This window comes from Gigantopelta aegis, chromosome 15 (genome assembly GCF_016097555.1).
Source record: "Gigantopelta aegis isolate Gae_Host chromosome 15, Gae_host_genome, whole genome shotgun sequence".
Taxonomy (NCBI): Eukaryota; Metazoa; Mollusca; class Gastropoda; order Neomphalida; family Peltospiridae; genus Gigantopelta; species Gigantopelta aegis.
The window spans coordinates 28,655,709-28,677,625 of record NC_054713.1 but is presented as its reverse complement, the minus strand read 5'-3'; the positions used below and the strand labels follow the sequence as shown (position 1 = coordinate 28,677,625).

At 35.9% G+C, this 21,917-nt stretch overlaps 1 protein-coding gene across 8 annotated transcripts in view; it reads left to right on the top strand.

Annotated features, from left to right (window-relative positions):
• The window catches only part of LOC121390769 (zinc finger protein rotund-like), a 176,016-nt gene that overhangs the window by 121,376 nt on the left and 32,723 nt on the right, over positions 1-21,917 (top strand). For all 8 annotated transcript variants that reach the window (XM_041522679.1, XM_041522678.1, XM_041522677.1 and 5 more), the window contains exon 3: positions 13,667-13,693. In XM_041522679.1, the coding sequence (XP_041378613.1) occupies positions 13,667-13,693 (27 nt within the window). The remainder of the gene's footprint in view (positions 1-13,666; positions 13,694-21,917) is intronic.

Below are 21,917 nucleotides of genomic sequence, written 5' to 3'. Positions count from 1 at the left end.
ATGTTTGACATTGTAATTATTCAACAGTTGATATCAGCATAATTCCACCATCATTTGACATTTACATTTGACATTACTGTTATTCAATCACTGTATATATATCAGCATAGTTCATACTCAGTTGACATAAATGTTTGATGCTACAGTTATTCTGTTACACTATGTCAGCATAGATCCACAATCATTTGACATTTACATTTGATATTGCAGTTATTCAGACACATAAAACAAAAGATCAGTCTGCAGACTTAACATTGACCTCTACAATTACGATCCTGAAAAGAGATCTTGTAAAGATGGCCTTACAAACATTTCATTTCAACTTATTGTCATGCTTATATCCAAATTCAAGCATGCTATTCTGGGTACATCTCAGCTATCTGGGCTGTCTGTCCAGGGTGATGGGTTAGTTGTTAGTTGGTTAGTGGTTAGTGAAGGAGAAGAGGGTGTAGTGGTCTTACACCTACACACTGAGTTGTTAAAACTCGCTCTGGGTTGGAGCCGGTATCGGGCTGCGAACCCTGTACCTACCAGCCTGTAGTCTGATGGCTTAACCACTGTGCCACCAAGGCCAGTTGCATATACTGTATGTATGGTAATCCCTGATACCAGACAACTCACATGTCATGCATGTATACTGAGAGGCATAAATAATGCCATGAGTATTTCACTGATTTTTTTCAATGTCATATTATATAGTGGTAACAACTGTAACAGAAAGAAGATCTCGTTCAGGAAAACAAAATCAAATAAAATGCATTTGATAAACAAACAAAACAAAATTTCTTCAGCATTACTTATCATGGAATATTGACAAAGGGCAGGAAATCAAAATAATGGTTGTTTTCAGAGAGACCAGTTCAGGCAAAGCATGTGCATAAAGATTTTTATATGCAATGCTGTAGTTTTACAATAAACACCAAGTTATGTTTTTTGCTTCAAACACATTTTATTCCTTTTTTTTCTTCACAATTTAAACAAAATCCTCTTTTACTTAATGTTGTTACCAATCAGGGGACAATATTTCAAAATATTAGGTAACCAGAAGTCAGTTCACTTGAGTTTTACTTAGGTAACCAATTGTTCGGTGAATATAGTCCTCGTAACCGACGAGTTAGGCCTACCTAATCCTAAAACACTTGTACTACGATTTTGTGCTACATTGGCGGTTCAAATATATTTAAAAGCATAAACTGATTTACACTTTCGTTACTGATATATAGTATTTTTAATTTTAGAATATAATTGTTCACCACGTAACAAATAGGTGGTTCTCGTGATTTTAAAGTTGCGTAACTGACACTCGAACAGAACAACGGTTCTCGTGAAATATTGTGCCCATGGTATCACAAATTAAACTATGGTTATTTAATGTCTAACATATGGTTATTCTGACACTTGTGAGGGATGGATGGTATCACATTTTAAACTATGGTTATTTAATGTCTAACATATGGTTATTCTGACACTTGTGATAGATGGTATCACATTTTAAACTATGGATATTTAATGTCTAACATATGGTTATTCTCACATTTGGGAGAGATGGTATCACATTTTAAACTATGGTTATTTAATGTCTAACATATGGTTATTCTGACACTTGTGATAGATGGTATCACATTTTAAACTATGGTTATTTAATGTCTAACATATGGTTATTCTCACATTTGGGAGAGATGGTATCACATTTTAAACTATGGTTATTTAATGTCTCACATATGGTTATTCTGACACTTGTGAGGGATGGTATCACATTTTAAACTATGGTTATTTAATGTATAACATATGGTTATTCTGACATTTGGGAGAGATGGTATCACATTTTAAACTATGGTTATTTAATGTCTCACATATGGTTATTCTGACACTTGTGATAGATGGTATCACATTTTAAACTATGGTTATTTAATGTCTAACATATGGTTATTCTCACATTTGGGAGAGATGGTATCACATTTTAAACTATGGTTATTTAATGTCTAACATATGGTTATTCTGACACTTGTGATAGATGGTATCACATTTTAAACTATGGTTATTTAATGTCTAACATATGGTTATTCTCACATTTGGGAGAGATGGTATCACATTTTAAACTATGGTTATTTAATGTCTAACATATGGTTATTCTGACACTTGTGATAGATGGTATCACATTTTAAACTATGGATATTTAATGTCTAACATATGGTTATTCTGACACTTGTGATAGATGGTATCACATTTTAAACTATGGTTACTTAATGTCTAACATATGGTTATTCTCACATTTGGGAGAGATGGTATCACATTTTAAACTATGGTTATTTAATGTCTAACATATGGTTATTCTGACACTTGTGATAGATGGTATCACATTTTAAACTATGGTTATTTAATGTCTAACATATGGTTATTCTCACATTTGGGAGAGATGGTATCACATTTTAAACTATGGTTATTTAATGTCTCACATATGGTTATTCTGACACTTGTGAGGGATGGTATCACATTTTAAACTATGGTTATTTAATGTATAACATATGGTTATTCTGACACTTGTGATAGATGGTATCACATTTTAAACTATGGATATTTAATGTCTAACATATGGTTATTCTGACACTTGTGATAGATGGTATCACATTTTAAACTATGGATATTTAATGTCTAACATATGGTTATTCTCACATTTGGGAGAGATGGTATCACATTTTAAACTATGGTTATTTAATGTCTAACATATGGTTATTCTGACACTTGTGATAGATGGTATCACATTTTAAACTATGGATATTTAATGTCTAACATATGGTTATTCTCACATTTGGGAGAGATGGTATCACATTTTAAACTATGGTTATTTAATGTCTAACATATGGTTTTTCTGACACTTGGGAAAGATGGTATCACATTTTAAACTATGGATATTTAATGTCTAACATATGGTTATTCTCACATTTGGGAGAGATGGTATCACATTTTAAACTATGGTTATTTAATGTCTAACATATGGTTATTCTCACATTTGGGAGAGATGGTATCACATTTTAAACTATGGTTATTTAATGTCTAACATATGGTTATTCTCACATTTGGGAGAGATGGTATCACATTTTAAACTATGGTTATTTAATGTCTAACATATGGTTATTCTCACATTTGGGAGAGATGGTATCACATTTTAAACTATGGTTATTTAATGTCTGGGTGGGATGGGGAAAATACCCAATCAGAGAATTTGTCCACTGAGGTGGTCTGATCCTACGATGCAAGCACCTCAGGCAAACACTCTACTGACTGAGAAAAAGTTTTTAAAAAGTTTGTTTTGTTTAACTATACCACTAGAGCACATTGATTTATTAATCATCAACTTTTGGATATCAGACATTTGGTAATTTTGACATGTAGTCTTAGAAGACCTGATATATTTTTCCATTTGTAGCAGCAGAAGTAAAGAATGCATGTAGGTAGCGATGTCATTAAGAAAATTCATCTTGCGTTGCACAAGATGTGTGAGAGTGTGTGTGCGTGCGTGCGTGCGTGTGTGCGTGCGTATGTTGTGTGCGTGTGTTGTGTATGTGTGCGTGTGTGAGAGAGAGAGAGAGAGAGAGAGAGAGAGAGAGAGAGAGAGAGAGAGAGAGAGAGAGAGAGAGAGAGAGAGACGCAATCTAAAATCAATACCGGAGTGCAGGTTGCAGCTGCTATTGTTATATAATAGTGTCCTGTGTGGGTGTGCAGCCAAGTCGCAGAGCTCATCACAGAGTCCCATTTCCAACTGACAAATGCAATCAGGTTTCAAAAGGATGTCTTCTTCGCATCATTAACCTTTAACGTAGCATGTGAAACAGGACGTAGCCCAGTGGTATAGTGCTCGCCTGATGCACGGTCAGTCTAGGATCGTTCCACGTCGGTGGACCCATTGAGCTATTTCTCGTTGCAGCCAGTGCACTACCACTGGTATATCAAAGAATGTGGTATGTACTACCCTGTCTGTGGGATGGTGCATATAAAAATCCCTTGCTGCTAATCGGAAAGAGTAGCCCATGAAGTGGCGACAGCGGGTTTCCTCTCTCAATATCTGTGTGGTCCTTAACCATATGTCTGATGCCATATAACCGTAAATAAAATGTGTTGAGTTCGTTGTTAAATAAAACATGTCTTTCTTTCTTTTATTGCATCCAGTGCACTACCACTGGTATATCAAAGGTTATGGTATGTGCTGTCCTGTCTGTGGGATGGTAAATAGAAAAGATCCCTTGCTACTAATGGAAAAAATGTAGCAGATTTACTCTCACTATGTCAAAATGACCATATGTTTGACATCCAATAGCCGATGATTAATAAATCAGCGTGCTCTTGTGGTGTTAAACGAAACAAACCTTGACTTTCTTTGCTTCTCTGTAGTGCTGGTATTACAAATATCATGGCATGTGTTGCCTTGTCAGTTTGTAGCCAGAGATCTTTTATGTGCACTTTCCCACAGACAGCAGCAGCACATACCTAGGCTATGGATGATTAGGTGCCCCTGGGTTCTTATCCTATGCCATGAGTATTTCAGGTGACGCCTCTACCAAATGAACTAGATCCCACCTATGGTATTTAAATGAAATCTATATCTCTGCAGTAACAGCTGGTGATGAGAATATGTTTTAGGACACAGATATATAACAGTACACATGTGTGTATGTCAAATTGTGTATGCATATCGATGCTTCAGCTAGGTGGTTTTTAAACAGACAGGATTCGTCTAGCTCATCTAGTTTGTCGCAACTATCTGCACCTGTGTCAGGATGCTATTATGATGTGTCACAAGGAACAATAGGTCATGATTTGATCACCATTTCTTATTAATGATGTAGTTGTTTTAAAAATTAAAAAATGTATATTAAAACCTGTACTCAGTCTTTCTAGTGACATTGCAGAAGCTGACATAAACAGTCTTAAAATAAAATGTTTAGAGCAGGGAAAATTGGTATGTGGCATGTTGTGCACTCCAATGATTTATATCCATGTTACTTACTTATATCCTAGAGGCGCGATGTAGGCCAGTGGTAAAGCATCCGCCTGATGCGTGGTCAGTTTGGGATCGATCCCCATCTGTGGACCTATTGTGCTATTTCTCGTTCCAGCCAGTGCACCACGGCTGGTATATCAAAGGCTGTGGTATGTGTTATCATGTCTGTGGGATGGTGCATATAAAATATCCATTGCTACTAATGGGAAAAGTTAGTGGATTTCCTCTCTAGACTATATGTCAAAATTACCAAATGTTTGACATCCAATAGCCAATGATTTATAAATCAATGTGCTCTAATGGTGTCATTAAACACATACACACACACACACAAATTATATCCTCCTATATTTGTATAGGATCTGTTTAGCAGGAAACCTTGTCATAGGCATAGAAAGCAGGGTGTCGTAGGCATTGGAAGCTGGGGGATGGGGGACCATTTGCAAAATGATGATTTAACTGGACCCAGTCAGTTTTCCTCACAGACATTTTAGCAACAGAAATTTAAAAAAAAAAAAATTCGGAGTGAAATATGGATTTAAATCTTTAATATTATGTAAAATGTCTTTATTGACATGACGTATGAAGAAAAATATGTATACTGCATGTAGATTATTATTATGTTGGTAATGTTTTGGGGGGTTGCAATTTTTGTGCATTTTTAAAAATAATATACAATTACATTAATTGTGAAACACACACACACACACACACACACACACACACACACACACACACACACATATATATATAATCTTCCACATCTTAAGCTTGTAAGTTTAAATGCCATTTTTTTTATGGGAGCAAAATAAAAACCCAAAACAAAAACCAACTCCATCTTTTGTTATTTGACCTTTGTTTTTTTCTTCTTCTTTGGACATTCCTTAATTGCTGTAAGACTAATTACGCAGTGTATATGTGCTAAATGCATTGTCAATTTGCTGTCTGTGGCCTGTCAAGGAAGCAGGGGGCCAGACAAACATGGGCGATGTATGCCGGTTAACCCTATATATATTTTGCATTGAAAGCGACCACAAGCAAAGGGTCCCAACAATAGACGGCTGAGTACACATCGATAGCCCAACCTGTGCACATTACGCAAATGTGGTGTCTGTCTGTACAGGTATTTAAATATTTGTAGTTAGGACGGGAGAGTCCATCTGAAGGGTGGAATTCAGCCCAAAGAAGACGGTTTCTGTGTTCAGACCTGGGAGATTTCTATTTATGGAATTGCTTTATTAAATAATTAAAAATCGGTGAGGTCTTTCTGACATAAAGTGATTGTGTCTGTTAAAAATATGTCGCCATCTGCACAAAAAGTTGCCTTTTTCACAGCTGCAGTCTTGTTTTTATATGTGCTCATTCAGAAGTTGTTACGTGCATATGTGTGTGTGCTGTGTTACCTGCAGTCACTTTCAAACCCTCCAGATAACGAGAATGAAAATAACCCACAATCAATGTTAAAACAAAACAAATGTAACCATATATCGATGTTCAAGTAGTTTAATCATACTGTTATAATTCATTTTTAATTAAACACCAGTATGATACATAAGTAATAAAAAAAAGAAGTGAAGAAAGAAAGAAAGAAAAAAAAGAAAGAAAGAAAAAAAGAAAAATAAAGATAATGAAAATAATCCAGTCAATGTTAAAACAAAAAAAACTTAACCACATATCGATGTTGAAGTAATTTATTAATACTATTATTAATTTTTAATTAAATACCAGTATGATATATCAGCAATAAAAAAAAAAAAGGAAAGAAAGAAGAAGAAAAAAAGAAGGAAAGAAGAAAAAAAGAAAGAAAGAAAGAAAGGAAGAAAAAAAGATAAAGATAATGAAAATAACCCACTCTCTGTTAAAAAAAACCCCACAAAAAAACATAACCATATATCAATGTTCAAGTAATTTAATCATACTCATATGAGTTCACTGGTACCGAACCACCGTACCGTAAATACTTCAAGTGATGTGTGGCTAATGCTAGTGTTAGACTACCAGCTGTCGCAATGAAGGTGACCAACTTGACGGTTACATTTTAATTCCCTACTCCTAACTTACGATTGGTGCATGCACTTAAATAAACAACAAGCAGGTCGTAGGAGTTGCATACGATGAGAATCAACTTATAAGAGTGCTCAGACTAGCAAATGGACAGTCGTAGAAGTTGTGAGATTGGCGAGTTAACCAACAGCATCGTGACAGTTGGCAGGCTGAAACTAGCATTATAAAATGGTGTCCTTTATATATGAACTGTACATGTAAAAGTGACATATTTTGACTGTTTAATACAAGATATTTTGACTGCTTAATACAAGATATTTTGACTGTTTTATACAAGATATTTTGACTATTTTGACTGTTTAATACAAGATATTTTGACTGTTTTATACAAGATATTTTGACTATTTTGACTGCTTAATACAAGATATTTTGACTGTTTTATACAAGATATTTTGACTATTTTGACTGTTTAATACAAGATATTTTGACTGTTTTATACAAGATATTTTGACTGTTTAATACAAGATATTTTGACTGTTTTATACAAGATATTTTGACTATTTTGACTGCTTAATACAAGATATTTTGACTGTTTAATACAAGATATTTTGACTGTTTTGACTGCTTAATACAAGATATTTTGACTGTTTAATACAAGATATTTTGACTGTTTTATACAAGATATTTTGACTATTTTGACTGTTTAATACAAGATCCATGCTATTAATAAAATACAGTTACTCTATTTCATGCCATTTCTGTCTTTAACTTAAAGGGACATTCCTGAGTTTGCTGCAATTTTTAAGATGTTATCGACTAACATACCGTATTGTTCCTATTTGTAGCGCCCGGGCGCGATGCAAAACACAAAGGGGGCGCGCTAATTAGAATACTAGAACACGTTTCGTAATACGTGTGAAAAATCCTCGTATCAAACTGTCAATGCGTCTGGCTCGCTTAGACATCAAAAGCTTTGCGGCCGAGTCACTCCACCAGTGACGTTTTCTTGTTGAAATGACGTAGCGTACCGTACATCGTCAGCTGATTTATCGAAATACATGGTACTGTGCACGTAGGCATATAGGGCCTGCGGAGTGTATTTGAAAGTGGGGTGGGGGAGGGGTGTGTGATTGAGACCCCTCATACTCGCCCACTTCATTTTGTCACCCAGTCTGAATATATTTGAAACGGTGTTACGGTGTCGGTGTAAATACCTACCGGTATGTTTGTACTTTCGGTTTTGAACAGCATTAACGGAGTGTCGTGCGTTCATTCTGCATGGAGATAACAGCGACATACATTTGATAAACGACGTGTGTGACATACTGTTCGCCCATACTAGTGTCGTAGTGCTTCACCTGTTTGGATTTTATTTGTTTACCGATTATTGTCATTGCAAGTCGGCAGTTTTACTATTTTACGGGTACCGTTTCATGATACACTTCTCGTGATCATAGGGGGCGCTTATATTAGAGGGGGCGCTACAAATAGGAACAATATGGTAGACTTTTTAACGATTGTAATTACATATCAAATATATTTTTCTGTATTAGTGGCTGTATATTAAACGTGTTTATGATCGTTCTAATATTTGTACTAGGTTAAATTTCATTTTATTTTCTAAAATATATTTTTTTCATACGTACAAAATGATTTGAAGACAAAAGCCAGTTTGGGCTTCTTACAAATATTAAGATGACCAAAAACATATTGAATATACAGACACTGATATTCTAAACAAGAAAATATGTTTAATATGTAAGTATAATCGTAGAAATATTTTATTAGTCGGGAAAAATCTTACAATGCAGCAAACTCGGGAATGTCCCTTTAACAAAATCGGACAAGTACTGAGGTGACTTATAGGCACTGATATAACCTGTTGTCCGAGTGCTGGGGTGTTGTTCCAGATTCCTTTCTTTGTTGTATAATACAGTAAATCCGTCTGATCCCCTAGCCAGATGAATATATCAATTTTCTCTCTCTCTCGGTGACATAAGTACACGTATTCAATTTACAGCCTCAGATGTTTCTGTAAAGCTAATGCATTTCCTGCCCAACACAACAGGCTGAAATTCTCGGAATGGTAATGACTATATTGTTATGTTATGAAAATGACCTAATTCTGGTGATGAAAGATAAACTGGGACCGAAATCAGGAAGTGATTTTTGATTTCTTGTTTCTATAATTATAATTTGAGCTCATGACATATTGCAAACTCAATGTGTAAGATATATATTTACCCAGTTTCATATATTTAGGCCATGAATTTGCATGGGTTTTCTTACAAAAGAAAATAATAAAACTTAATTTGACTTTCCCCGAGTTAAGATATTACTGACTATAACATACATTGTAGACTTTTTAAAGACTATAGTGGGATTGATCCCCATCAGTGGGCCCATTGGGCTATTTCTCGTTCCAGCCAGTGCACCACAACTGGTATATCAAAGGCAATGGTATGTACTACCCTGTCTGTGGGATGGTGCATATAAAAGATCCCTTGCTGCTAATCGGAAAGAGTAGCCCATGAAGTGGCGACAGCGGGTTTCCTCTCTCAATATCTGTGTGGTCCTTAATCATATGTCTGATGCCATATAACCATAAATAAAATGTGTTGAGTGCATCATTAAATAAAACGTGTGGTTTTTTTTTTTAAAGACTATAATTATGTATAAAATATATTTCTCTTCATAAATTACCAGTTGCTGTATATTAAATGTGTTTCTGATTGTTCTAGTGTTTGTAGTAGATTAAACTTCAGTTTATTTCCTATTATATATTTTTTTTGTACAATTAAAATTATTGAAAGTACCAAATCTGGTTTGACAACTTGCAAATGTTTTGTTGATCAGAAATACATTGAATATACATACATTGATTTTTAGTCCCCTACCGGTACAAATGGAATGGACTATAGGTTTCATCTCTGTCTTTCTGTCTGTCTGTTCCAAATATAGGTTTTTTCTGATGTTTTTATTCACAGTACCTCAAGAAATTGAGCTGAATTTTTTTTTATAGCTTTATTATGTACTGTTTCTGATCAGGTTTGACTTTCGTGGCCATGTACCCATTTGTCAAAGTTATGGCCCTTGAACTTAATTTGGAGATATGAAAAAAAAAAAATTCCAGACTTTTGCATTGCTTGAAGATATTACGATGACATTTTGTATATAGCTTTATCATGTACGATTACAGATCAGGTTTAACATTCATGGTGATTTACCCATTTTTCAAAGTTATATAGGAGATACAAAAATGTGTTGGGCCTGGTAGGGGACATGTATTACTTTAGCAGTACTCTCAGAATGCTTGTTTAAATAAGAATAATATATTTAGCATGTCATTTCAGTCATGACAAAATTGTTTAGTCGAAAACAGCATACATTGGGCGCAAACTCAGGGCAGTCCTTTTTATTTGTATAATATATGTCAGTGCTCTATGTTGCGACCAAAATGGTCGCCAATGTGACCAAAATATTGACGTAGCGACTGATTGAATTTATTATCGTTGCCGTCTGGTGACTGACTCAAAAAATGTCTAAGTATTAAATTATTTGGCATGTGTGTTCAGAGTCCTAACATCTAAAACCAATAAAATTTGTTGAACATCATTGTGCAGTCGGAACACTTTGTTATTTACGAAGTTGTCCGATTGATCATTGTGAATTCCGTATTAATTTTCGGTACCGTTTGGAACTCATCGCTGATTTTAGTGCCAGCAGTAACTTGGCGAAAACAATCCAGATACTTCAGTTGATGTGTTATAAATGATACAAAAAGAGTAAAACAAAGTAAAGTTTCTTTTATTTAACAACACCACTAGAGCACATTGATTTTTTTTTGCCTTATCATCGGCTATTGGACGTCAAACATATGGTCATTCTGACACTGGTTTTATAGAGGAAACCCGCTGTTGCCACATAGGCTACTCTTTTATGACAGGCAGCAAGGCAGGCAGGATAGCACAAACCATGGCCTTTGTTGAACTAGTTATGGATCACTGGTCGGTGCAAGTGGTTTTACACCTACCCATTGAGCCTTGTGGAGCACTCGTTCAGGGTTTGGAGTCAGCATCTGGATTAAAAATCCCATGCCTCGACTGGGATCCGAACTCAGTACCTACCAGCCTGTAGACTGATGGCCTAACCATGACACCACCGAGGCTGGTCCACCTAAATTAAGTACATGGTTAAAGTATGTTATGTTTAACAAGACTATCGGATGTCAAACATTTGCTAATTTTAACATATATGTAGTCTTAAAGAGAAAACTCGCTATATTTTTCCCATGCCTCGACTGGGATCTGATCCCAGTACCTACCAGCCAGTAGACTGATGGCCTAACCACGACACCACCGAGGCCGGTCACAAAAAGAGTAGTGTCGCTATAACATTCTAAGCTTGGCGAGTAAAATTTTGAGCCTGGTGAGTAAAATGTTTTGGTCCACTAGCCAAAGAAGAGTAAGGTATAAAAACGAGTGTAGAGCACTGTATTAACGAGCTACTCTCGATTCACTAACATCAAAACCTATATTAGCTCGGCCAGTTACCTTTCGACCGACCGGTCAAAAATTACGCCAAATTCCCTCAATCAAAATTGTGCACCCTTTTCTCTTTGGCATTTAACTGCTCCATTCAAATTCCATAGCACCACCACCACCCCCACCCGCCTGCTACTGATTTGATTGGGCTGCTGGTGCTCACTTGCACCTGCCAGTGCAGGTGGTCCCTCCTCTCCCCTTCCCCCCACCTTTCCTGTCATGGATGGAGGCCAAGGCCGGCTCTTGTGCCCACGACAGGTGTGCGCTACAACAGCTTGTTCTGAATGTGCACGTAAAACCCTATGACATGACATGACTGTATGTATATGAGAAATTGTATGTGATTCATACATAAAAATACGGATAATAATGAGAATTGAACACCAATCCTTTAAAGTAGGTCAAAAGAAAAGTTATGTTTAGTGGTTAATTCATGTCATTCATACAAACTTTTGATTGTGATACATCATTGAAATGCAAAATAAGAGTATGGTACCACATGTGATGGGAGTGGGTTTCTACTCTTATTTCTTACACAAACAAACTCTCAGTTATCAAATGGTAGACACCATATGTACTATATAGGTACGGTGGGATGTAGTCCAGTCGCTCCTGTCATGGACGGAGGAGCTGGCCAAGGCCAGCTCTTGTGCCCATGACAGGCGTGCGCTACAACAGCTTGTTCTGAATGTGCACGTAAAACCCTATGACCTGACCTGACCTAGTCCAGTGGCAAAGTTGGTCTGGGATCAATTCTCATCAATAGCCCATTGGGCTATTTCTTGTTCCAAACTGCATGTGTGTGATATTAAAGATTTGAGACCAGACTCATACAAGACTTTATAGGCTCAGTCCCTGGTATTAAAGATTTGAGACCAGACTCATACAAGACTTTATAGGCTCAGTCCCTGGTATTAAAGATTTGAGACCAGACTCATACAAGACTTTATAGGCTCAGTCCCTGGTATTAAAGATTTGAGACCAGACTCATACAAGACTTTATAGGCTCAGTCCCTGGTATTAAAGATTTGAGACCAGACTCATACAAGACTTTATAGGCTCAGTCCCTGGTATTAAAGATTTGAGACCAGACTCATATAAGACTTTATAGGCTCAGTCCCTGGTATTAAAGATTTGAGACCAGACTCATATAAGACTTTATAGGCTCAGTCCCTGGTATTAAAGATTTGAGACCAGACTCATACAAGACTTTATAGGCTCAGTCCCTGGTATTAAAGATTTGAGACCAGACTCATATAAGACTTTATAGGTTCAGTCCCTGGTATTAAAGATTTGAGACCAGACTCATATAAGACTTTATAGGCTCAGTCCCTGGTATTAAAGAGAAAGGACATAAGCCCATTGGTAAAGCACTGCTGGCCTGATGTCTGGTCGGTCTAGGATCATTTCCCATCAGTGGCCCATTGGGCTAATTATCATTCTAGCCAGTGCAGACCGACTAGTATATCAAAGGCTGTGGTATGTGCTATCCTGTCTGTGGGATGGTGCATATTATAGATCCCTTGCTACTAATGGAAACAAATGTAGCAGGTTTCATCTCTGTGACTGTGTCAAAATGACCATATGTTTAACATCCAATAGCCGATGATTAATAAATCAATGTGCTCTAGTGGTGTCGTAAACAAAACAAACTTTGCTACTATTGGAAAAATGTAGTAGGTTTCCATTTTATCTGTATTGTTTGTACCTGAGGGCCTCAGGGAAGATTAGCTTTTGCTAACTGTATTACCCTCACTAAATAAAGAATTTATTATTATTAGTATTATTATTATTATTATTATTATTATTTTAAGACTATGCCAAAATTACCAAATGTTTGACATCCAATAGCCGATGATTAATAAATCAATGTGCTCTAGTGGTGTCATTAAAACATAAACTTTAACCATGTACAAGCCACGTGTTGAACAAAGTTCTGTAGTGTTATTACACAAACATGCCTATCTCTTTCTAGGGTATACATGTAAATCAATAAGTTTGAACCTGGTTGCAGAGACCACCTGTTGATTCTGTACTTATTAGATTTCTATGTTAAGAACTACTCCGATAAGAAATAATGCATGTGATGTTTAAACATGGTCTTTCTATTTATTTCAAGGTGCGATGTGGGATACAGGCTATTTTGGTAAGTTACATTTTCTTTAGCATATTTTATCGAGGTGCCTTTTCAGTTCCATGGTGTTTGTGTGACATGCTTTTTCAGTTGTCGTTAGAAGCTTTTGTTTTCACTTTGATTGATCTGATTTTTATTACCAGTATATATTATTTATAGTGCACTAATAAAAGAATTCATTTTTCTTTTACTGCACAAAAGTGGTATATGTAGATGTCCTCTTCCTTGGTCTTAGGTCTATTCATTCCTAGATCTCCATGGGTCATGTTGGAAATAATTGTCAGATTTCATGTTCTTTAAAGGTGGGTAATAAATAAAATACTACACTTGTTTTTTACTAGATATCTTTATGAAACAAGTGAATGTCCCATGGTATTTGACTGGATGATAGTAAAAATGATATCTAGCAAAAACAAGTGTAGTATTTTATTTATTACGCACCTTTAAGGAACATAAAATCTGACAATTATTTCCAACATGACCCAAAGAGACCTGGGAATGACAGACCTAAGACCAATGAAGAGGACATTGCCTACCGAAATTATATCCTTTTGTAACTTACATGATATTTCGGTTTTCAGAACCCTGGAAAATTCAAATGAAAAATTGTTATTGAAAATAATAACAGTCCAAATGTCAATCTACATATACTTGTAGCTCTTAAAGAGCTGAGTAGTCATATAAATTAGCACCTTATTAACTATAAGTGTTAACCTCATTTAGGAGTGACAGTTAAAGGGACAGACCCTAGTTTCAATCCGTGAAAATTAACACTAAGTCTAGTTAATCTACAAACCTGTAACACATTTGGATAAAGTTACAACTGAGTGAAACATGAGTCTGTGACTTTGAAATGGTGAAATACCCTCTAAATATTGACTAAAACTCGAATCCATAACTGTTACTTCTCAGACGCACGTGCATTTTAAAAAATATGAGAAATGCATTTTGTGATATTAAAAACCAGGAAAACCAAAAACACTTTGAATGTATGGAAATTGATAAACTAAATAATAAAATCTAAGTAAAGTATGATTTAAGTTATCAAAAATGGTTATAATAGTCAAAAATATGTATTAGTGTTTAAAAACTACAGTATGTCCCTTTAATGCTATTTAACTAAAATGTACATATAGTGACTTGTACTGTACTATAGATATCCCCATGTAACTATAAGTGTTAACCCCATTAAATAGCTAGAAACAGTTAATGCCATTTAACTTAATGTACGTGTAGTGACTTGTACTGTACTATAGATATCCCCATGTAACTATAAGTGTTAACCCCATTAAATAGCTAGAAACAGTTAATGCCATTTAACTATAAGTGTTAACCCCATTAAACAGCTAGACACAGTTAATGCCATTTAACTATAAGTGTTAATCCCATTAAACAGCTAGAAACAGTTAATGCCATGCAACTATAAGTGTTAACCTCATTAAACAGCTAGACACAGTTAATGCCATTTAACTATAAGTGTTAATCCCATTAAACAGCTAGACACAGTTAATGCCATTTAACTATAAGTGTTAATCCCATTAAACAGCTAGAAACAGTTAATGCCATTTAACTTACATATACATGTCATGACTTGTACTGTACTACAAATATCCCCATGTAACTATAAGTGTTAACCCCATTAAACAGCTAGAAACAGTTAATGCCATTTAACTTAATGTACGTGTAGTGACTTGTACTGCACTGTAAATAAATATCCCCATGTAACTGTAAGTGTTAACCTCATTCAAGAGTGCCACATAATCCCATGTGACAGCCTGTCAAGTGACAGTATGTAATCGGGTGTCACTAATAACTTGCATGTATGAAGTATTTCTCTTGTACGTGTGCAGCACAGCAGTGGGTGTTAGGCACAGTTGAAGAAATTAGTTTAAAAAATCAATGCAGATTGAACAAAATGCAGGCCATGTTATAATGTAAAAACTCATTTAAGCTATGTTTTAAAATCAATAATCTCTGCTTTAACCTTAAGACTGCATGAGAAAGTGTACGCTTAATGAAGGAAAGAAAACAAAGCCAGTATGAGAAATTTGATGGGGTGTACAGTGTACACATATATATATATATTTATTACCCACATGGTTTACAATAAATTGGTTGCATAAATATCATATTTCCCACTGGCGTAGGAAGGTGCCAAAAAGTGTGTGTGTGTGTGCACACTTTTATATTTACACACTTTTACACTATTATAAAACCAAATATAAAGCTAAATATCTGAAAAGTGTGGGGGAAGGGCATATGCCCCTTGCCTCCCCCCCCTCCCCCCCCCCACACTTCCTACACCAGTGTAAATTCCCTACGCTATCTTTATAGTATGGGTCATAATAAAACATTAAAAACTGTTATATGGCACACGTCTGATGTATGTTACTAGTCTACAATGTATACTGCAGCAGTTGCAGTTTGTGAAATTGCCATAATTGAGCATCTTTGTAACTGATCTCCTTGAATGTTATTGCGAATACAATAATACTTAATGTTTGTTATAAATCACAGTTTGTGGATAATAAATAAATGATCACATTTGTGTAAGTGCAATATGAAATTTATTGCACTCATTTGGGATTTGTTTTTATACCCATTGCTACGCTTGAGGAATGAAATAGTGCCCAAACACATTCTATAAATTTCATTTGGTACTCCTGCTCAAGGGTTATTGGTTAAAACAGAAGTAATATAAACTATTCGGGTATCCAATTTAAAACATTTATAAGAATGATTCTGATTGAATGTCTTCTGAAATTTGAGGTAGTATAAAACCCATGTTTTACCAGCCAGAGTTTTTTTTTAAGTTAAACTACATGTATATCATAACTCAAGCAAATAACGTGGATGTTTTGCAATGATGTCAAACAGACACTTTTACTACTGTACATATTGCATATGGAATTAATTAAGTATCGAGTCATTTAACAGTCAGAAATAGAGGATACTTCCCGAGTGTCTTGTGATATCATAATTTATTAGCACGAGTTGATAAAAGTATGAACTCCGAGGCTTGCCGAGGATTTTATACTTTTATCAATGAGTGCTGATAAATTATGATATCACAAGACACGAGGGGGGTATTCTTTTTATCATCCATTATCATTCTTTTCATTTGCGACAGTTGTAAATAATGTCAGTAATGTGGGTTGAATGTCCACTAATTTGTTGAATGGTAATAAATATTGTTTAAACCAAAACCAGACTTTTATCATGGGGGGGGGGGGGGGGGCGAGACGTGTGGTCCTTAACCATATGTCTGATGCCATATAACCTTAAATAAAATGTGTTGAGTGCATCGGTAAATAAAACATTTCTTTCTTTATTTCTTTGTAACTGATCTCCTTGAATATTATTGCAAATACAATCATACTTAATATTTGTGGATAATAAATAAATTATGACATTATCACCACGACTGGTATATCAAAGGCCGTGGTATGTACTACCCTGTCTGTGGGATGGTGCATATAAAAAATCCAATGAAGCTCATGAAGTGGCAACAGCGGGTTTCCTCCCTCAATATCAGTGTGGTCCTCAACCATATGTCTGATGTCATATAACTGTAAATGAAATGTGTTGAGTGCGTCGTTAAATAAAACGTTTCCTTCCTTGATCATAGGTGTCTGGTGTGAAGAAGTTTCACTATACTAACAAGTCACAAAACATCTTTTAAACAAGTATTCATAAAGAAATATATATCTGTAGAACACTCACAAGGTATAAAATAATAATTACCCTGCGTTCCACGGCTCTCCCCCCCCCCCCCCCCATGTTGTGACTTCTGGAACTGCCCTTATTTGTTACACCTACAATGTGTAACATTACACAATGCTCTGCAATGTATTGGTCATGAGATATTGGAAGAACAGAAGCTATTTTCCACGGATAGTAAAACATTCATAGCACATGTCATTCCCAAAATTACCTCCATGTAAGACATCCTAATTATTTATGATCTTCAAGGTCATGTCTAACTTTGTTATTTGGGGATGCAGGTATAGCAGAAAACATTAATGTGCTAGATCTTTTGGAGGAAGGGGGGGGGGGGGGGGGGTCTGGGTGTTTCTGTGTCCCTGGAGACATTTTGAACTGTGCATGCCAAGATTGACTTTCTGGTTTTTGAGGCACGTGGTGTTAACTGTCGTTCAGTTTTATGCAGCTGTCGTTTTCACCAAAACAGTGTTAAAGTTAAAACTTCATGATAAGTTTGTTTTTGTTTAACAACACCACTGGAGCATATTGATTAATTAATCATCACCTATTGGAAAATCATACAGTAATGATAAGAGTAATTAATTTTGTCAAAAAGTTAAAAATCTGCAAAAACACCTGCCCTACCCATTTTACCCTCTGGCAGAAACCCTGGTAGCATGGGGAAGTTATCTTCATGGTATTCATGTGACCACTTAACAAAGATTATTAAATGTTATTTAATAAATCTTAACATATTCTGAATCCATGTTTCTTATATGTGAATCAATTATTAATGTTTACTGCAAGCTTAATTCTCCAATTTTATTGTTAATACAGTCTAACTTCCTGTGTGTTTTGTCTTTATGACAATTGGTGAAGAATATTCAATAATCCTGAATTCCAAGAGAAAAATAGACTGATCTTACTTATTGTTAGACTATATTTTTCAGTCTGTAAGTTTTTGTGTGTTTTTCTTAAATAGAGTGAATAGCATTTTTCGTCATTATTCCACGGTATGGGCTTTTGGTACAGATGTACTTTTAGACATAAAAAAAATTCTTATGTAGCTTTGCCACCTAGGAAAATATTTTTCCATTTCATTGCTGGGTCAGAGTGACCTTCAGAGAAATGACTTCTCCATATGCAGTGTATTCTTTTCATTTTAACTTATTTCCATGCTTCCATGCTTGTATTCACTTATGGTTCAAGCATGCTGTCCTGGGCACACCTTGGTTGTGTGGCATGATATGTTTTAATGGTTAGTGAGAAAGAAGTTAGTATACACAGTTATAAGTTAGAGTTGTTTCTTTGTGTGTGGTTTTTGGTATGGCGTGGGTGTGGAAAATGAACACATAAAAAAAAAAAAATCAATATTAGACATCAAAATAAGTTGAGAATGGTTGTTCAGGTTACCATGGAGTTATACCATGCATATATAAAAACATTCAAAAAGGATACTTTGTCCTGCATAAATGTTTCTGAGCAAAAACACCACCACCACCACCTAAATTATGTACATGGTTAAAGTATGTTATGTTTAACAAGACTATATTTGGTAATTTAAACATAGTCTTAAAGAGAAAACTCACTATATTTTTCAATTGTGAGTATGGGTCATTTTTGGCATGCTTCCATCAGAGAACTGTTCAAGCATGCCTGCCATGGGCATGACCTCTGACTTCACCAGAGAGTTCTGTCAATGACTGGAGGGGGGGGGGGGGAGATTTCGAGCTATGGTTTTAAGTCTTGTTTAGTATTGGCCAATTGAAAATAGATAACAATATATACATATATAACAAAATAAATTGGAAAAATCAAAACAAAACACAAAAAAGGAAAAAGAAGAAAAAAACTGAAAAAAAGGACCAAACAAACAATAACTTAGATGGGCAAGGGGACAAAATTAAAGGTAAATTGTGCCATTTTGTGTGGGTGTCCAAATACAAAATAGAAGCCAATTCTGAAAGTGTTATCCAACAAACCCATATAATAGCTCATAAGAGCAAAATAAAAAAAGTGATCTTCACACTCAACTAGATTACACAGATATGTATTTAATCTCAGCACATGGACCGCCACCCTCCCCCGTACAGGCGGGTCCATGTCGGTAATGAGGGGAGGGAAGGAATGCAGCCGGGACAACCCATAATTATTTTTTTTGTTCAATTAGGAGCAAGGGATCCTTCATCAAAACAAACTTCAACTTTCATCTAAAGTTACTAAAATAATATGGCACTATGGTAAAAAAAATTACAAAAAAATTCTACTGGTCTTAATGAATTTTGTTGAGTATACACTGTCCCAATGACATCAGATGACCTGCGCTGAAGCTGGCATCCATTAAACATATTTCTCAAACCATACAGTTAATTTACCTAATACAATAAATATTTAAAAATCCTCTTTAGTTAATTCAATAGACATGCATGCATAATTTAAGCTCAGCATGTTTAAATGTAGTTAAGTCTTCTTAAAAAGCATGAGGTAAAAACCTTAAGCCTAAAAAAAAATGTCTTTGTTGCAAGGAATGTACTTTTAAAAAATTAAGGTTTTTTTTGGGGGGGGGGGGGTGAGTGGGTTTGGGAGGGGGTGTTAGTTTTTTTTAACTACATTTACCCCTATGGGTCAAGATAAAATGTACTTTTTTTTCACTTACATAAATACATGTATACATTTTTTTTTTTTACAAATACATAAAACAAAATTAGTCAGGCTTTTTTTTGGTAGGAGTCAGGTTCCTGGAAGCAAAAAAAAATAATTTCTGGACTTCGGGAACACCTGATATCATCACTACTATGACAGTGATTCATGAGTGCATGTCATCACAGATGTACTTATTCCAGTGAGCTCTGTCCTGTTCTAGTTTTGATTTATTAAACTAGTCTGGGAGTAGCAAAAGGGCTGAAATCTCCAGTAAAGGATCTCCTCGGCAGTGGCTGTCCTCCCATAGATGAGGCACTATAGATAGCTATTCATGGAATCATGCATCCACTATTTTGCGAAATGCCCATTTGATTTTGCATTGTGCAGATCGAGATACGGCCTTGACCACGTGTTACGGTTTTGTCATTCGGATTTAACTCAATAATTTTTCACCAATAGGAAGCAGATTCAGTTTTCAAGTTGTGAAAGTATTTACATGACACAACATTTCATGCCAACCATCATTCTGTTCTCACGTCGGTTACACAACTTGTGACCGTTTGGTTGTCGACGATTGCCAAAACATTACATAGAGTTTCCTCTAGCCTTCCCCTACATATGAATATCAATAAGAGGAGGGCTGGAGGTGACTCGAGCGTATCACCTGATGCGTGGTCAGTCTGAGATCAATCCCCATCAATGAGTCTGTTGGGCTATTTCCTGTTCCAGCCAGTGCACCATGTCTGGAATATTAAAGGTTGTGGTATGTGGTATCCTGTCTGTGGGATGATATACATATAAAACATCCCTGCTAGTAATGGAAAAATATAGCAGGTTTCTTCTCTAAGACTGTATATCAGAATTAACAAATGTTTCACCTCCAGTAGCCGACACTGGGTAAATGTCAATGTACTCTAGTGGTGTCATTAAACAAAACAACCTTTAACCTTTTTGTACGAAAGAATCAAGAAACGAAACGTTCTGAGTGACACTGCTGTATAGTGATGTCTGTTGAACATCTGCCAGTTTAAGGGGTCACCCTGCCCTGCTTTCAAATGATCTCATATTTTACATATTGATCAATGTTGCAGTAAGCAGCAGCAGTAGTGCATTCCTCATAGGTTTGTATCAATGCACTTTGCAAGGCTGTTCATATTATATGCTGCTTTTCAAGTGAAATATTCTTGTAGGGCTATATAATCAAGCCTGGCGCTATTGCAGATGAAGTCGAAATGAAAGTAAAAATAGGGAAATCCCAGCTGTTGTCTTTTTGATTTGTGGTATAGAATCTGATAATGCTTCATGATCATCTATAAATCAGGCATATGTGCAAGCGGAGGGTTTCAGGGATCAAAACACACCCTTACTCAGGCAAAAAACTTTTTCAATACATTTTCCTGGGGATATGTCTCGACCCCATGCACCCCCTATAAATTTCACTCACCACAGTTTAGACCATCCCCTACTACAATTCCTGCACAAGTGTTTGATAGGACAATATTCAAGGCCATTTCAACTGTTCCGAATCATTCTGATCACTTCTCCTTTTTTGATTTGCACTGCAGACAGCCTTCTTTGTACTTACCCAATGCTGCATTTCGTAAGGATCTTTTTGGGGTGGGGAGTGGGGGTGGGGCAGGTGGGATTTAGCTCAGTCGGTGGGCCCATTGGGCTATTTCTCGTTCCAGCCAGTGCTCCACAACTGGTGTAACAAAGGCTGTGGTATGTACTATCCTGTCTGTGGGATGGAGCATATAAAATATCCCTTGTTGCTAATCAAAAAGAGTAGCCCATGAAGTGGCAACAGTGGGTTTCCTCTCTGGTTTCCTATCTCAATATATGTGTGGTCCTTAACCATATGTCCGACGCCATATAACCGTAAATAAAATGT